This window comes from Gymnogyps californianus, chromosome 3 (genome assembly GCF_018139145.2).
Source record: "Gymnogyps californianus isolate 813 chromosome 3, ASM1813914v2, whole genome shotgun sequence".
Lineage (NCBI taxonomy): Eukaryota > Metazoa > Chordata > Aves > Accipitriformes > Cathartidae > Gymnogyps > Gymnogyps californianus.
Window position 1 is genome coordinate 72,822,711 of NC_059473.1, and position 16,544 is coordinate 72,839,254.

The following is a 16,544-nucleotide window of genomic DNA, read 5'->3' on the forward strand; positions in this document are numbered from 1 at the left end:
CAGGGATGTGGCGTGCGAGCGGAGCCTGCCCGGTCTCTGCTGAGCCTGGAGCCTCCCAGCTCTTCCTCGGGCCGGGCGGCAAGGCTGCCCAACCGTCCGGCTGTTTCAGGGGCTCATCTTAAGACCCTCCCTGTGGCCAGCCCCGTGCCTTGGTCTTCTTGGCGCCCGTGGCGCCTCGTTCGCGCTGGCGTTTGAAACGGGGGGGGGGGGAGGGAAATCTGAACGCCACAGAGGCAGGCGGGCCTCAGGGGCGTCTTTATCAAACGGTATGTTTCACCGTCAAAGCACGGTGTAAGTACTCGCTAGGCGGTTCTGCAGCGCGGGCGGGGGAAATGGGGGTAGCGTGGCCCCCGGAAAGCCGCTGAGCGTGCCCCTGCGGCGGCCAAGACAGCGAGGCCTCAGAGGTGTGCACCCTGTTTTGCAGCGTCCCACCAAACCTGCGGTTCCCAGGTTTTTGCTGCCTTGGCTTGTAACGGCCCACAGATCCGAAGATACAAATCCCACTGCAGGCAAAAGAGAGAGCAAGAGCTAGCAACGTAGCCCTGTGCCGTCAGACAGATGGGTGGGCTGAGATGGCACAGGGAGATACTTAAAGTGCTCTATTAAAAGAATCTGCCAGTATAAAATTGAATGAAAAAATCTGTATCACGAAAATATTTTTCTTGCTCAGAAAATAACTACTTCCCAGACTGCTAATACAGACCAACATTAGCCAGGAAAAATAACACAGTCAAACCGCGAGGAAGGCTTGTGCTGTTCCATAAATATCTAAATCTTTAGCTACCAAAAATTTGGGTGGCTGATGATATGTTAAAAAGTTAAAATGTAAAGAAAAATGAACTTAGGTCTTTCTATTCCAGTTGTATAGCTTAATGTGTCGGGTGCCTAAGAAACCTAAGTGTCAATTGCATTTGCATAGGCGACATAATCAAATATAGCTGCACTCTGACACCTGACAAAACAGCCTCTGTGAATGTGAGTGATTAGTCAGTTACTGCATGCCAACAGAAGATAAAGAATAATAGAAACTGTTTGCTTTGAAAAGCAATTTGCTGGTGTTATTATCCCTGAGTTATCAGCTGAGATTTATGAACTGCCAGGAAACCCCTTAGATTACTGTTTGTAAGTCACTGGTTTTAGTGGTCTCAGTAATCCAGTTTTGTTTAGTTTTCAAGCACTTTAGGAACTGCTTGATAAAATTTGTACATACATCAGAGTTGATGCATATACCATTAAGTCCTTTTTTTTGCGTGCAAAAGTCTGGAAGGTTCCTGCCAGTGAAGGGGGGCACTTGCAGCGTGTACTCCCACATGAAGTACACCTAACCCAAAAGTATACACACAGCATCTTGAGCTATGTTGTAGTCAATTAGCTATTCAGCTGCCAAAATAAACTCTTCCAAAAACTTTGTCTCACTTGACCTTATCCTAATATTTGCCAGAGGTAGAGATCCATTTCCTGAGCATCTCCCTTCTGTTTACAACAACAGAATCGGGCCAAGTTGACCCCAGTGTTTTCATTCCTCACTGTTAATTAACTTTGGAACTAGTATTAAATCTCATTAATCAGGACACTGATTCTTCCGTTTTTTGCATTTGCTGTGATGAAGATGAGCCTTCTGTGTTTTGCCGGGAGCTCAGCTAATTTAGCCTAATGTCATTTAAAATAGTCTAAAATAAATAAAAGAGGCAAACATTTCAGGAAAACTGAAATTCATTTCTCAAAAGCAAGAATCTCTGAACAATCCTGAGAAATTGCCCACATCAGACTCTCCATCTCAAACTGCAGACCTGTGAGTTTAAATGTGTCGAATGCCAGACTCCTAGTAATAGTATCTTGCGGTATTGCAGGATTTTATTTATGGGGTTTTTATGCTACTATAAGAATGTTCTACTATAAAAAGGTCCATACAGAGTTACAGACTGCTTTTCTAAGAGATAGTAATTGTATTCTTACTTCCCTCAAACTACCTAGTACTAATGGCATAGAAAACCAATTTATTTTCTTTACAATTTTCAGTTTACAATGGCATCCTTACTATAGCCCTTCTGTCACCAGCTATTACCTCTTATAGTACAAATTAAAGAGGAAAAGTTAATGGCAGACCAGCAGGCTGGTTGTCAGTAGAGACGCTGGTGGTAGTGGGCAGCTCTCGACAACTTTAAGGTTCACCATAGATTAATCATGGGGTTAATCCAATTCATAATCATAGTAATCATCATCTGTGTTTACTCCAATGCTGGAGGCCTCATTGGGTTTCATTTTCTTTCTGTCCTCTTTGCCTCTTTCTATGGAAGACAGATTATCTTCACATTGCTGCAGAATCTTTTTGGAAGACATCCAACTTTCTCCTCGGCTTTCTGCTGGCGCCGCGCACTGCCCTCCCCTGACATCCGTTCCTTTGGCCACCAGCGCTCTTCTGGTTCTGAGAAGGTCACAGGTGCAGTTCCAAGGGTTTCCATCTAAATACAGATGACGAAGACGAGGTAAATACTCTAAGACTTTGCGATCCAAGGCAGATATCTTGTTATTCCGTAAATTTAAAACCTGAAGCTGTTTCAAGTCCTTCAGCTCTTGTTCTCCAACATCCTCTATGTCATTTCCCTTTAGATCCAATCTAGCAAGGGTGTCTGGAAGCCTGAATAAATATAAAACAACACAAAGGTGTTATGTTTATCATATTGATTCTGTTTGTGTATTTGGTGGTGGGTATTTGCCCAGGCACAACTGACATATTAAAATAAAACTAACAAAAAATGCAATCTTTGCAAAAAAGATGCAGTCCTGAAGTGTTCATGTCTTTTTTTTTTTTTAAGTTATAGGAATACTGTCTATGCACACTTGAACTGTTTTCCCTAATTATTGCAGTTCTGACCTGTACTGACTGTGTTTGTGCAACTGAATTAAACAGCAGTCCTACTGTGCTGTCCTATGAAGAAAGTTGTATGTTCAGTTGAGTGTCAAGCTTAAAAATGCATTTTGTACTCTTCAATGCCATAAGTATGCCAAAGACCAAATTATAGCACCATGAAAGATCAAAAGTTTAGAGAAGCATGGCAACACTGCTCCTTCAAGTACTTCTATATATGATTTGTTTAAAAGTTTTTTAGTTCATACAGAACTAGAATTTTACTTCCCTTTTGTTGTCCTGCTCCCATCAGATTCAAACATTAGCCATCACAGAAGTAGTCCATCTGATGATACCCTGTTTAAGAAATCAGCAACAGGGAAAATAGAAGTGCTTTTTGATGGTCTTTCTAAATAGTACTTTAGAGAATTAGAACTGGTTACATTTAAAAGAAAAAAAAAGCTGATAATCTCTGGATATGATACTAGACTGGTCAGTATCATTCTTATTTTCATACTTCTTACAAATTTGTGTGATAAGTTTGTTTTATTTCAAAAGTCTTGCTCATTTATGATCGTCTATTTTCTTTCTGCTGTAGTTAGTGACAAGCGCTTAACAGAGAAGCCAGTTAATTGGCATGGAATATTTTTAATAAAATTAATTTGAAAGTACCTTAAAAATCATTTTACTATAGTTTATGCAAGGTGATGAAATTAAGAGTCATGGTTAGAGATTTTAAGGAAAATTATTCACTGAAACTCTCAGGGAAATCATAAATAATACTACCAAGAGCTATTTAGAATAGAACAGCAGTATACCACAACCAGTAAAGGTTGATGTGATAGTTTATCTCAATATAATGATATGAGATACCTTTGAAAATTACTAAGAGGGTATATTGTGACCCTCACAGGGTGTTTTTTGTGAAGCTGAGTTTGACCTCTTTTAGGCTGAAAGGTGGTTGCCATATTTGTGTAAATCTCACACCTTCAGTGGGACTATTTCAAGAGTAGGGCAGTTCTGTATTGTGCTGTATTTCCTGGGGGAGATGAGAATTTCACGTGTTGATATGGTGAGTCGCTCCACAAAATGTGATCTTACCAAATGCTTGCGACTGCAGTAAATCTGTTTTGAAACCTAACCACAGGCAATGATTGTAGTTGCCCAATATGACACTGTAATGTCAGAATGGTACTCTGGGGTAAAACCCTAGTGCCACTGATGTCAAAGGCAGTAGGATATCACCCAAGATGTTTATCCAGACTAATTACAGTCTAAAGCCTGACCAGCAAGTCCTTAAACCTGTGAAGAGTCTTATTGTACTAATGTTCGATTTAGGCTTTATGGCTGTATTGTTTGACTTCAGGCTGTGTTCATCTTGAGAAAATAATGGCACTGGAGTACATGATGAGTGATCCTGCTGCTGGCAGAGAAGCTGTGCTCACTCGGGAGCTGACCGTGTCAGCCATACTGTGCTGCTGCCGCTCCAGGGAGTATCATCAGACTCTTCCCTGCTTTCTCACCACTCCCTGCAAGATTTTATGGAGTATAGGCTCTTCTCTACAAGTCCTGAAGATACTTGGACTTGTGGATTATTTTCTTCTCAGAAAAAAACAAAAGAAGCTTTCTTTTGCCTCATTCCTGCCGAATAACTGCTAAGAGCCATTAACTATGGCACATTAACTATATTTTTTAACCTTTGACACTGGTGACTGAATTCTCAGATAACTGTCAGAAGTAATACTTTTATTTCTGTATATCCATGCGTACCTGGTGATCATCAGACAATTAAGTACATAAATTTTACATCTTGTCATTTTTTCCCCTCTTTTATGTTTACAGCCTCCCCTTGAAATCTGTATTCATTGTTGAGTTGAAAATAGAAGTCCCCAATATCTCCTTAAAAGCTGTACTGTTTAAAGGCTAATAGAGAACTCCTTCCTGTTAATTCTCTTGACTATGAAGGTTGTAAAATAAGATGGATTAGACAATACTAAAGTAACTAGAAAGCATTAAACATTCCTGTCAAGCTAGACTGAAATCAAATATTTATACACCACTAAATCACTTTCTGATTATAAAGCTGCTGCCAAATAGATTCAAATGCTAAAGGACCTGATGCTAAACAAATTGAAATTTTACTGCATTATTTATTTGGGCTAGTTAAACCTGTCCAGAAGCCATAAAAATAAAATCTAATAGTGCAGTTGTGTTAAAGTTGATGTTAATGGAATTACTCTGCTATTTTTATGCCATCTTATTGCACAGCTTTTTGAAATAATAAAATTACCGCTTTATATCAGACCAGCCTCCATTTGGCTTAATATGCCATCTCTGATAATAGCCAGGACCAACACTCAGATGAATGCAAGAGAACCTGTAAGCAGGGCATTAATGAACACAGTCCGCCCAAGGGATGTGTCTTCTGTGCTCCTTTGGCTGGAATTTTGCTTATAGCCTGAAGCTGGAGAGCTTATATGCATTCCAAATACTTTGTAATGTGTGAATTTAATGAATTTGGGAATGCTAATATCCACTGAAAAGCACATTCTTTTTGACCAGACTCAGCTCCTGAAATCTTAATATTTTAACAATAATAAACTCAGTGTGGGTTGGTAGAAACATCAGCTTTAAAATTGCTGTCTTTCCTTTTTATTGAATGCTCTATTAATTTTGTATTATGGGGGAAGATAAATGTAAGCAGCAGTATAACTTCTCTGTAATAATTCTGTTATATTCTCCTAGCAGGTTCCTCTTATTTGTGTGCTAATTAAACAAAGTAGTCTCACTGACAGGGAGAAATGTGAAATGAGTAGACTCACTGGGGGCCACAGATATAATGAAAACAGCTCTACTTCTATGCTGAGACTGCTAATAAGAGTGCTAATTAGTGCCAGTTATGGCAATGGGTTTATGGTATGGATAGACTGCTACCATGACTGGGTCTGAATACAAATTTTTTTCCAGTTTGGCCCTCATTCTCATAATGTAAGGAAGGAGAGATGACACCTGGGAACCAGCTGTCCTCAGATTCACTTGCCTCAGCGGAATAGAAATGAGGAGATTCTGTTCCAGCGCCAGATTCGAAAGCTGCACACACTGCTGAAGAGCTCCTGCCTCAAACATGCTAACAGCATTGTTGTCCAGAAACAAGTGCTTGAGGTCTTGTAGTCCTTGGAAGTCCTGCGCTGTCACCCTTTGAATCAGGTTATTGCTGCAGTCAAGTTTCTGCAGTCTGCTGGGCAGCCTGAGTGGCATAGTGTGGAGCTGGTTCTTGGAGAGCTCCAGTGTTGTTAAGTTAGGAAGAAGCTGGGCACCATCTATTGATGTTAGCTGATTTTCTGAGAGGAAGAACTCAGACAGGTTTTCTAGGTGTTTCATGTCTCGAAGTCTTATTGTCTTAAGTTGATTTTTCTCTAATTTTAGTGACAGCAGGGATTTAGGTAGGTCAAGAGGCACTTTTGTCAGAAAGTTGCCACTTAAACTGAGAAAGTGTAGATTTTGGAAAGATGCAAAGAAGTTGGTTGGGAACGAGTTCAGTTTATTATCAGCCATGCTCAGATACTTCAGACTAGGAAGCTTAAGTGGTGCAGACACAGATTCCATGTTGTTGCCATCCAGCATCAGGCTCTGTAAATTGCAAAGGGAAGAAAATGCACTCGGAGGCAGAGTCGCAATCAAGTTGTTCCGAATATCAAGCACCCTTAGTTTCATCAAACCTTCAAAGTCAGACGCATGCAGAGTGTTGATGGAGTTATCAGTGAGTTTTAAAATTTCAAGGCCAGATGGGAGGAAGGTGGGTATTTGCTTTAGCTGATTTTTGTAGAGTTCCAGGGTCCTCAAGGTGCTCAGAGCTTTGAAAGTGTTGTTTTCTATTGATTCTGTGCCACTGCATGACAGGACCAGCTCTTCAAGGGCTGACATTCTCCTGAAGTCAGTGATCTTAAAGAGAAAAAAATAATTCATGTGATAGTAGACCATCTATTTATAGATCTCCTCACTGGTTAGTTCTTCTGGATGCTCTGACAATTGCTAGTATATATTGAGAAACTATATATTTAGAGTGAGAAACTAAGAGAAATGGTAATGATAGAGGTGTTACTATAGGTACCTGCGGTTTGCCAGTATTTACTTACATTTCTAGAATTTTGTTGTTTAAGTCCATATTGTGCCTGGTTTTGAGCAAACACACATGTTTGAAGAAGGAATATTCCTTTTATTTCTGCCTGGTGGATAGCCTATATAAAATGGAGAGCTAGTATCACCAGTGGCAGAAATCTTTGCAGAGAGTAGATGTTCACTGTGCTCAACGGAGCTTGCTGGAGCAGTTTTGAGTTCATCATACAGCCATTTACATATATCAGCAGTATCATCACTGCAGCATGTATTCCCCAGAGGAAGTACACATGGATATCATCACTTCTCCCTACTATAAAGTTTTGGCAGGAAACTAAAATCCGACGCTTGTATTTCTTCTCTCCCCCCACTATCTCTCCTTTTCTTTAAAGTAAAAACCTTACATATTAAGATGACCAAACCAAAAGTGTCAGATCAGCTTGGTCTGAAAATCACCTCTGTGGAACCAATTGCTTTCACCAGAACTTAGTTTTTGTTAGTTGGTAATAAAACAGATGCTTTGCAGTGGTAAATGGAACTTAGATGTTGACTGTGACGATAGTATACAGAGGCATACTAATTGTTTCATTATTTTTCTGCTCTGTTGGAACCTGCTTGTTTACAAAGCCTGCCATGTTGTGTCTCAAGTTAAGAAGCAAACTTAAGTGAATCTGGCAGTTTCCTCTAAGCCGAGATACAAGGAAGCATGCAATGAGTATGAACCTGGCAGTTCTCCGAGCACACCAGTTGCTTAAACAGTATTTCTCTGAAATTATCAGAGATGCTGCCCATTGACCTAGGTGCTTGATTTTTAAAAATTCATTTATACGGGTATCACAGAAAGCTCAGAGCAAGATGAGCAGGTGTTCTGCATGGGAGAGGTGGGAAGGAGTGTCCTCATCCATTTTCCCTTCCCATGTCCAATAAACATCTCACTACAGGTCTCAGGAGTACCACATCAGTAAGAGATGTTAAACTAACGCTATAGTCTTCATGCCATATCCCCCAGGGCTTAGTAACTAGCAGCACATTTTACTCTCACTGAGAGAAGCTATAAAGCATGTTCTACAGCACAACCCCTCATCCCAGTCAGGAATCTACATGAAAGGCAGTACAAGTCCTTTTGCAGCCCAGGTACTGGGTAGTAATTTTGTTCTACGATCCTGATTGAATACATCTGGCTTTCATACTTGTGTATGTGAAATCAGCTGATAAAGGTGACTGTTAAAAGATTCCTTCCAGCTTCATTTATCCAACTCTTGCATGTTTTTGGGTTGTATCTCTTTACCTTAGCTACAAACTCTGCATTTTAACTTCTGTTAAAATTAGAGCCCACAGAGCTGTGAAAGAGGAGTCAGATTTCATTTTGCTTTGGTATACTTAGTTATCACTACCTTCTGATTACATTTATTCTGTCTTGAAAAGTCATTTCCGAGCCTTGCAAGATTTAATGCAGTTAGTGAGAAAGTATAGATATGGAACCTCTATTGATGCAGGTTTCTCCATCAATTACATTTAAGTTCAATGAGGCAACGTACCTCCAGAAAAAACCTGATATTCTCAACAGTAAATAACAAAGTTGTCCATTTTCTCTTTTTTCTATAAATGCAGTTTTGTAATATATATATATATTGCTATATAGCAATTACAGAATTCCATGTCCAGTTTTGGTCATGATTAGGAGGCTAATCTTGTAAAGCTTTATCATGAGAAGTCCCATAGGAATGAATTGTGTTGCTCAAGAGCAGAGAAGCATAGTCATATGTAAGTGATAAAACAGTCTTAAGGAAATTGAAACATATGTGAACCTTCGTAAGTTCAACACGTTTTCTGCTATAAGTTCAAAAGCAGTATTTCCTGCTTTTCCTCCGTTGATTGCTGTATGTCTCTAAGAGGCTTAATTTTCATCTTATTAAGTGACAGAGAGCTATGTGAAGGTCAATGTACAGACATTCATTCTGTAATGATATTAGGCTTCTTAATGTGGATTATTATAATTTCTATTTTCCACCTATTTGGTATGCTTTGCTAGGCTTCGTGACCATGGTGTTTTGAGACTTAAACATGTATCCATGCTGTTGCAAACCACCCAGTCTTTGTAATATGAATCAAGACATATTTGAAAGCCTATCAATCAGCTCTCTTTTTGCTATGAAGTGATGTTTTATTCTCTAATTGGACTGTCTGTAAAGTGATACTAGCATAGTTTTACATTTTAAAAAGTAGATCTCCTGAAAATGGATCTAAGATACTGTTATTTTAATGGAAACATTTTAATCATTCTGTCATTTTTTTAATGACTTTTTTTTTGCTCTTAGATTTTTGTGAACTGGAATTTGTTATAAGCAGTTTCTTAAACCAGTCCCCCATTGTGGGGGCCAGATAAACAATTTTCTTTTAGCAGATAAAACCCCACGTATTAATATAGTTAGAAATAAACTAAATCTTAAAGTGAGAGTAAACAGGTTATAGTTGGTCTTCAAATCAAGGAGGAGGCAGAAATTATTGAAAAAAGATGCTAAAATTAATCTAGTTTTGTTATTATGAAGTCTGTTTATAACAAACCCCAGTCTGTAAAAATACCAAAGGCAAAAATCCCAGCCACTGTTTTCAATGATGATCAACCCTGTCAGAACAAATACAAAGTTGATCTGGGTAAAAAAGATCTACTTCTTTTCTTGTTTTTCTTCAATACATACTGTATTTAGCATACAAACATATCTTATTTTCTTTTTAATTTCTTTACGATTTTAATAATAACCAATGCAAAGTAATGTTCAAAAGTAATTGGTGCTCAGTTTGAAACAATATTTGTTTATTCTTCTGAGGCAGCTAATTGCCAAACCATAGTATATGTGAATGCTTACATATAAAAGCCTCTTGGAGGTCAGCTGTGGGAAGTCTAGGCTTCCATTCAACTTGTTTTTGAAAATAAGTTATTTTCTCTAAGAATAGGTAAATGAAGGAATTTAAAAAACACCCCCACCCCCCCCAAAATCCCCAAACCCCCACAGAGTTCTTTTAGCACTTCCAGACATGTATTTTACAAGCAGAAATCAAAACCTGTTTCTACAAGCACAATTTATGATGTCAAGACCTCAGAAGCATAATTTGTTGCATGGAAAGAAAAGTGAAAAATATATTCACAGACCCAGTCTAATCTTAAGGAAGGAATCTACATAACTACAGGCAGATAGCATGAAAGGACTTATATCCTTTCAGTGCAAAGTCAGTAGTAGAAGTAAGGCATACTGATTGCTCAGTTGAATTAATGTATAAAGTGAAAAAATCTCTCCTTAGATGGTTTCATGCACCATTTGTTCTGAACAGTCATAAAACATTTATTCCACTACTCTATTCACACTTATATCCAACATTTAAATGCTTTATAACACCTGTCTTTTGCTCTAGTCAGAACCTAAGGCCACTTCACTAGTAACTGAGGAGTAGCTGACAGGTGTGGGCAAGTAGCCTAAGAAAGGAAAAATGGCTCATCTTCCTTATCTTGGAAAGAAAATAATCAGGGTTTTTTTGCACAGAAAATGTATTTCCTAATAAAGAATTCATTTGACAGATCTTTTGTTTAACTAGAGCACATCAATATAGCTAAATCACACCAATGAACTTTGACGCTTGTAGGTATGGGAGCTAAAACAAGAAAACCAGAGATATTAGTAGTGGCTAAAAGAGAAGTAAACCCCTTCTCAGAGTTAATTGTAAAATTACTGACTATTTCTCAGTAGGCAACAGATGCTGCTCTAAGCTGCCTTCTAGCCTATTTCATTCAATCCTGAGCGCAAAATCAAAGATGCATTTCAGAGCAGTTAGTTAAATTCTTTGTAAGAGGACAAGCATACTTACGAGAAAATCTATCTCTTTTGAATCAAACATTTCTTATTATTTGTAGTAAATTGATACACAGAAAGCATGTATAATACAGGTGGTTGTATTTCACTTGTGTCTATCTACAGAGGTTGAATTTATTAAACAAATATATTTCAGGGTAGGAAACAGAGAAGCACCGTTCCAGAGTGCAGTGCAAAATGAGCATAAACTGATCATGCCTTTAATAATGTGATCCAGTGATGCCTCAAGAAACCCAGAAAAAACTTTTTAAATAACACAAATAGCTGGCAGCTTCAGTTAGAAGGTGCTATTGTTTATATGGGTTATTAGACAGGCCCAGCATTGCTTTTAGAAACATCTCATGCTCTCCCTTAGACTCTAACTTACTCCCTCTACCATTTCTAATAGCAGTTGTACCTGACAGTTGCAACTCCAGAGGGGGAAAAGAACTTTAATTTCATTCATTAGGGAAACAATTCTAGCTACGTAAAACCTTTCCATTTACTGTGAAAAAGTATTATATTGTATCAAAAGTAGCAAAAGCTTTTAACAAGTTAAAAAATTACTCTGGAAGTCAATGTTTATTTGACCATATAAAAAACAAGTCAACATTTGGCTCCTAGTTGTAAATTACTATTTTTTGAGTTGCATACAGAATATCATTGTGGCAGCATGAACTGGTGCTCAGAGACTGCAGGATAATGAAAACACTATAGGAATATATTTACATATCCTTAAAAAGTAAGTAAAAATAAAACCAGATCTGGCAGCATTTCATCAGTTTTTAGAACATGGAATAAGATTCTCCCTTCACTTGAAAGCCACCACCATCTGGGAAGCCCAGCTTTCAGTTACAGCACACTACAAAAAGTATTTTTACTGGATTTTTTCCTACCTGGAGTTGTTTAATTTTGCTGTGACTGATGTAGAGTCTCCTGGTGGTGAAAGGAATCTCTCTGGGGATCTCCGTAGCTCTGTAGCATTGCACTGACTGGGCAGGGTCACAGCTGCATCTTCTTGGGCAAGTGGTACTTAGACCACTGTGAAAAGAAAAGAAGACTAAAAGGTAAGATAAATACATCTTCCAAAACAGGAGCTCTGAAATTGTCTCAGCAACATACAGCTTGAATTAAGCACCAAAGTCCTTTTATACCATGAAATCTGATAAAAGGATATTATGACTGTGTATTTTATCCCAGTGAAAAAACAGCAAAAACAATACCGTAATTTGCCTAGGTTAAAATGTTGGCAGACATTACAAAGAGTGAGAAAATTAAACAGTGATAAGGTGCCTTTACATTTGTAGGTATGCGAAATTAGTGTTATTTATTACCTGACATCTAATCTGCAAACATCCATATTATCTCCAGTTTCCTAGTTTTGTTAAATGTGACACCACAGAATTAGTGGAGAAAAGATAAAGAGCTGTTTTATAGTGCGGCTGTAAAACCTTTGTATCTTCTGTGACCCAGTATTAGAAACAGTGAAAATACAACTACAGCCAACACCGAAGCTTTTTTACTCTTCCTCTTGCATTATTCAGACCCCCCCAAAACGCCAAAACTCAGACAGCTATTATTTTAAAGCTAAAACATTCTGTCCACTTTCTGAATATCTGTGGTACAGCTGAGTGCTGCTGGTTGGTACACATTTTTTAAAGACTGGACAAAAACCTAAGTTACCTGTGTCTGTGTAATTCCCATAAATCAAAGTTTAATTATTCTTGTATTTGAAAATTACAGATGTGAAATGCTTCAAAGCATTTAGTATAAATCAAGTGGTAGATGATCAATAAGACCTATTTACCCATGACAGATGGAGATCACTAAGGTTCCCCTCAGAGTTTTCTCTCTACTTGTTAGTGCTTCTCTCACATATCTACTAGCTGTGCCAGCTAGAGATGTAAAGTTTTAAAGGCTTACAGTTTGGCTTGTGATTATTTTAGGAACTTTCTATGCATTGTTTTATCCTTTGTACTCAGCAGTTTACAACGTACAAAGCAGTGTACTTCAGAAACGTTTGTATCTTACCATACTGATCTGCTTTGCACCGTTACCTGCTTCCTTGCATTGTCTCTGTCATATCTTCAGTAGTAGCAATCCTATTCTTCGAATGCAGAACTAGGCCAGTTATTTTTCCAAGCAGAAGATGATGTCAAGTTGATTTGACAAATGGATAATTGAACTGGGGACAGTCCTTGATGGGAATGCCTATTGGATGCAGCTGGGTTTACACTGGACAATTGCCATATTCCCTCCTGGAGATCCTTCTGTCTCCTTAATCCCCTACGCTGCGAGTACAGAACTGCAACCCAGCATCTGCTAAACCAAACAGCAAGAGCAGAAACCTTTTCCTAAAGCAGCCTGTCAAATTGGCATGTGTAACAAGCTATGCAGAAAAATCCTGCCTGACTTAATGCCATAGTGATCAATTGAGCAAAAATGAGTGGGTGAGCAGCATTAGCAATGGTGCTTTAAAACAAATATTTTAACGTATCTTGATCTAGGGTTTGATACCTGGTTTGTGGCTTTGCTTTTTTTTTTGTCCTAAAAGAGTCAAAGTACCCAGACAAAAGTGTAAAACCTTTCTCCATACTGACAGCTCCTTGTGGTATATTTCAGCACACCCTGGAACAGTCTTTGATCCCATCTTTTCACTGACTTCAGTTTAAATGCTGAGGTCACTAAGACAATACCGCTCAGGATCTTAGGTAGGAATTTTTGTTCCTCAAAAATGTCATCAAAAAGCAACTGCTTTTTGCTGAAGGAGTGTCAAAAGAAATGCAGATCAAACCCTATGGTTTGCAGTTTAGAACTCTAGACTACTGCAGAGTCAGTCTGAGAATTCCTTTAAGTAAGAACCCTATATTGCATCCTTCCCTATTTTGTAAATTGTAAGTCATTCAGCTGATGTTAGAATTCACAGCTGTAGTTATAAGGTAACGCCACAGTAAGGTGCAATATTCTTGGCTCTTTGCATTTTTGAGTAATATCTATATCCTTGGTCTTTTCAAACTAATGAAAGGAAACTTTATTGGTTTAATAGTTCATTTACGTGATATTAACAACAATGATTTAATCAAGAATTATATTATGTATCCATTTATTTCTGATATATGTCTGCTTTCAGCAGCTAGGTAAAGTGATAGCTATGAAAGATGATCCTATTAAATCTATTCTGTACAAATTCTGACACGCGTCCACCAGAGCCGATGCCTTTGCTTTTGCACAAAACTATGACCTGTGGGTTTTTTATTGATTCTAGGAGACCTGATGGCAACAGAACTGACAAAGAGTCACAGGACTGTACGAGCGTAAGCCTAGCGGGAAGATGCGAGCTACGGAAAAAAAAAAAGGTGAATAAACATTCCAGGATCTCCGTTGTGGAAGCAGCACTGCTGGCCCATGAGCTGCACAGCTTCGCAGGGGGATGTTAAGAAAGTCAATCACTGGTGGCCATTTCCTGCCAGCAGTTTTTATGCCAACTCTCCACACCTTTCCATGGGGATTCCTGTGTGGGACTAAGGCATGATACTCCCCTCCGTCATGTCTCTGTCAGAAAGAATGAACGATAGCACCCGTAGCCTGCCCGCATGAGAAGTTCCAGGGACATTCTACATGGTGTGTGCTTTAACCAAAGGTAAACACTTCAGATCAAAACCTGCTAAACCCCAAGTCCATGTCGGACTCTTTTGTGTTGTTGGCATTTAATATGGACATTGGTTATAGAGTATCATGGTAAAGTAGTAAAATATATTGGACAAATTTGCATAAAACATAAGCTTGAGTTGATGGAAGTTAGGAGATCTTTCAGGATTGCTGCTTTTGTTTCAGATCTGAAGAAAGGCTCATGAAGGACTGTAAAGTTTGGGGTTTTTTTCCCAAATATATCAGTTAGTCTAATAAAAATATCTTTTTGTACAAGCCGTGCCTCACGCAAGATTTCAGCATCTACAGTACTGGTGTTTGGGCCTTTTCTTTCTTCACCAAAGTCAGAGGTTTGACAAAAGCACATATATGTATGTCAAGACGTAATTTTTTAACCCAAGATTACATTTAGAAAACCACATAAAAGTAAGATGACGTTAAAATTAGAAGAATGAATCTGCAAAACTCTAGTTATGGAGCGTTTAGAAATGTCTGAGTTAAGACAGCCCATAAAACCTGAAGGTGGTAATGTACATGATGGCACAGACAGCACAAGGGAAGATGCAGTCTTACCACAAAAGACATGCAGAAGCTGAGCTCTTACAGTCGGGGTGTCCCTTTTCTATGGAAAGGAGAAACTGCAGGAAAAGACCAGCTTAGGGCCTGCAGAGGGCATGGGTAGGAGCTTGGTCCCTGAGGGATGTCACAAGCACAAGCAGTTTGGCAACTAGGAGCTGCTAAGTGATGGCGTATGCTCTAAAGAATCCTTGGCATATTTAACTGCCATATGCTATCAAGTGCCTGCCACTGAGTACATGTGAATTTATAATTATTTTTTGCTGGAGTTTTTTTAACTTGGATTTGGACCAGTTTTTCATAGGGACAACAAATGGCATTTGTCTGCTGCAAAGATTACCTCCAATCAAGCACTTCTCTCCAGAGTGGATCGGGCTGCTAAGAGAAACCATCATAACACTGTTTTTAAAAACATTATGCTTCCCGTAATCATCTGTTGAAATAATCTGAACTGCTTTACAGAAATGTTTCTTAAACAAAGAGCCTCAGAGGGTTACGCTGAATCAAGAATGTCAACCTAGATGCATTCTAGGCAAATTAATGATACCTAATTAATATAAAGATTATAAATTTATCAAAAGTGATTTTGTGTTTTATTCCTGCAAAATAAAACTGCAAGTAGAGTTTCACAAAAACAATCAGAGGCCTGTCTGAAAATGATGTCTCAGTCTTCTTCATAAGACAAGAATTTTGTGGAAATATTTTTAATCCGCTTTCATAGTATGTGGAGAATGCACTTTCTAACTCCAGGCAAGGTCATCTTCATACACTGGAAACAGCTGCTGGATGACTTAAAGCAGATTTTTCCTCCACACAATAAGGTAGGTTTCCTTTTCTTCCTCCATGCTGGCTACATAGAGGAGATTAAAGTGATAACTCCTTAGGAATTTCTCACATTTCTCCTGTCCATGGCACGTTTGCATTCCAGAGGAACTAGCACTGTGAAACTTGTTGAAAGGAATGAAACTTTGTTAAACAAAAATTCACATATCGAGGAGTTTTAGTCATTGCCAGTTTTATGATAGTACTGAGGGATGCTAGCCACAATCAGATGCATCTGGGGCAGGCACCCCACAAACAACAAATAAGCAGCACCCACGTGGAGGAGGTCAGTTTAAATAATTTCATACACATATGCCACTAATGCTGCTGCAATTGGCCTTCAAAGTGGTGTTGCTAATGGCATCCACTTGATGGAGAACTGTTCTTCATTAATAACTGAGCCACAGAGAGCACTGCCCATGAAACCACAGATTATGGTATGGTATAATGACAGTTTTCTAGTAATGATACTGCAAGTTAGTCCCAAAAGGAATGAAAAGGGGGAAATAAAGAGGGCAGATATGATGGCTGAATCCATTCTCAACCTAGAATTTAAACACACAGGTCTTTTGTATATGAACATTTATGTAAGATCTGTAATTAACCTATGTGAGACCGTGCCTCACGGAGTAGCACCTAAAGTAAAGTGGCAGGGATGGATCATCCAATCGATACTGGAACCACGACAA

General features: G+C 38.7%; 1 protein-coding gene across 1 annotated transcript; it reads right to left on the reverse strand.

The window, feature by feature from the left end:
- Positions 1–2,034: 2,034 nt before the first annotated feature.
- On the reverse strand, positions 2,035–11,891 carry LOC127015168 (nephrocan-like). Its single transcript, XM_050894943.1, has 3 exons — positions 11,706–11,891; positions 5,889–6,790; positions 2,035–2,638 (listed from the first exon to the last, which is right to left on the reverse strand). The coding sequence occupies exons 1-3, from the start codon at positions 11,889–11,891 to the stop codon at positions 2,191–2,193; spliced, it is 1,536 nt and encodes a 511-aa protein (XP_050750900.1). The 3' UTR covers positions 2,035–2,190.
- Positions 11,892–16,544: the final 4,653 nt, after the last annotated feature.

Coding starts and splice junctions, on each gene's coding strand:
- LOC127015168 (XM_050894943.1), bottom strand. CDS start 11,891: ATGTATTTATCTTACCTTTTAGTCTTCTTTTCTTTTCACAGTGGTCTA. Junction 6,791..11,705: donor GCAAAATTAAACAACTCCAG/GTAGGAAAAAAT, acceptor TTTCTCTTTAAG/ATCACTGACTTCAGGAGAAT. Junction 2,639..5,888: donor CTCATTTCTATTCCGCTGAG/GCAAGTGAATCT, acceptor ATATTTATTCAG/GCTTCCAGACACCCTTGCTA.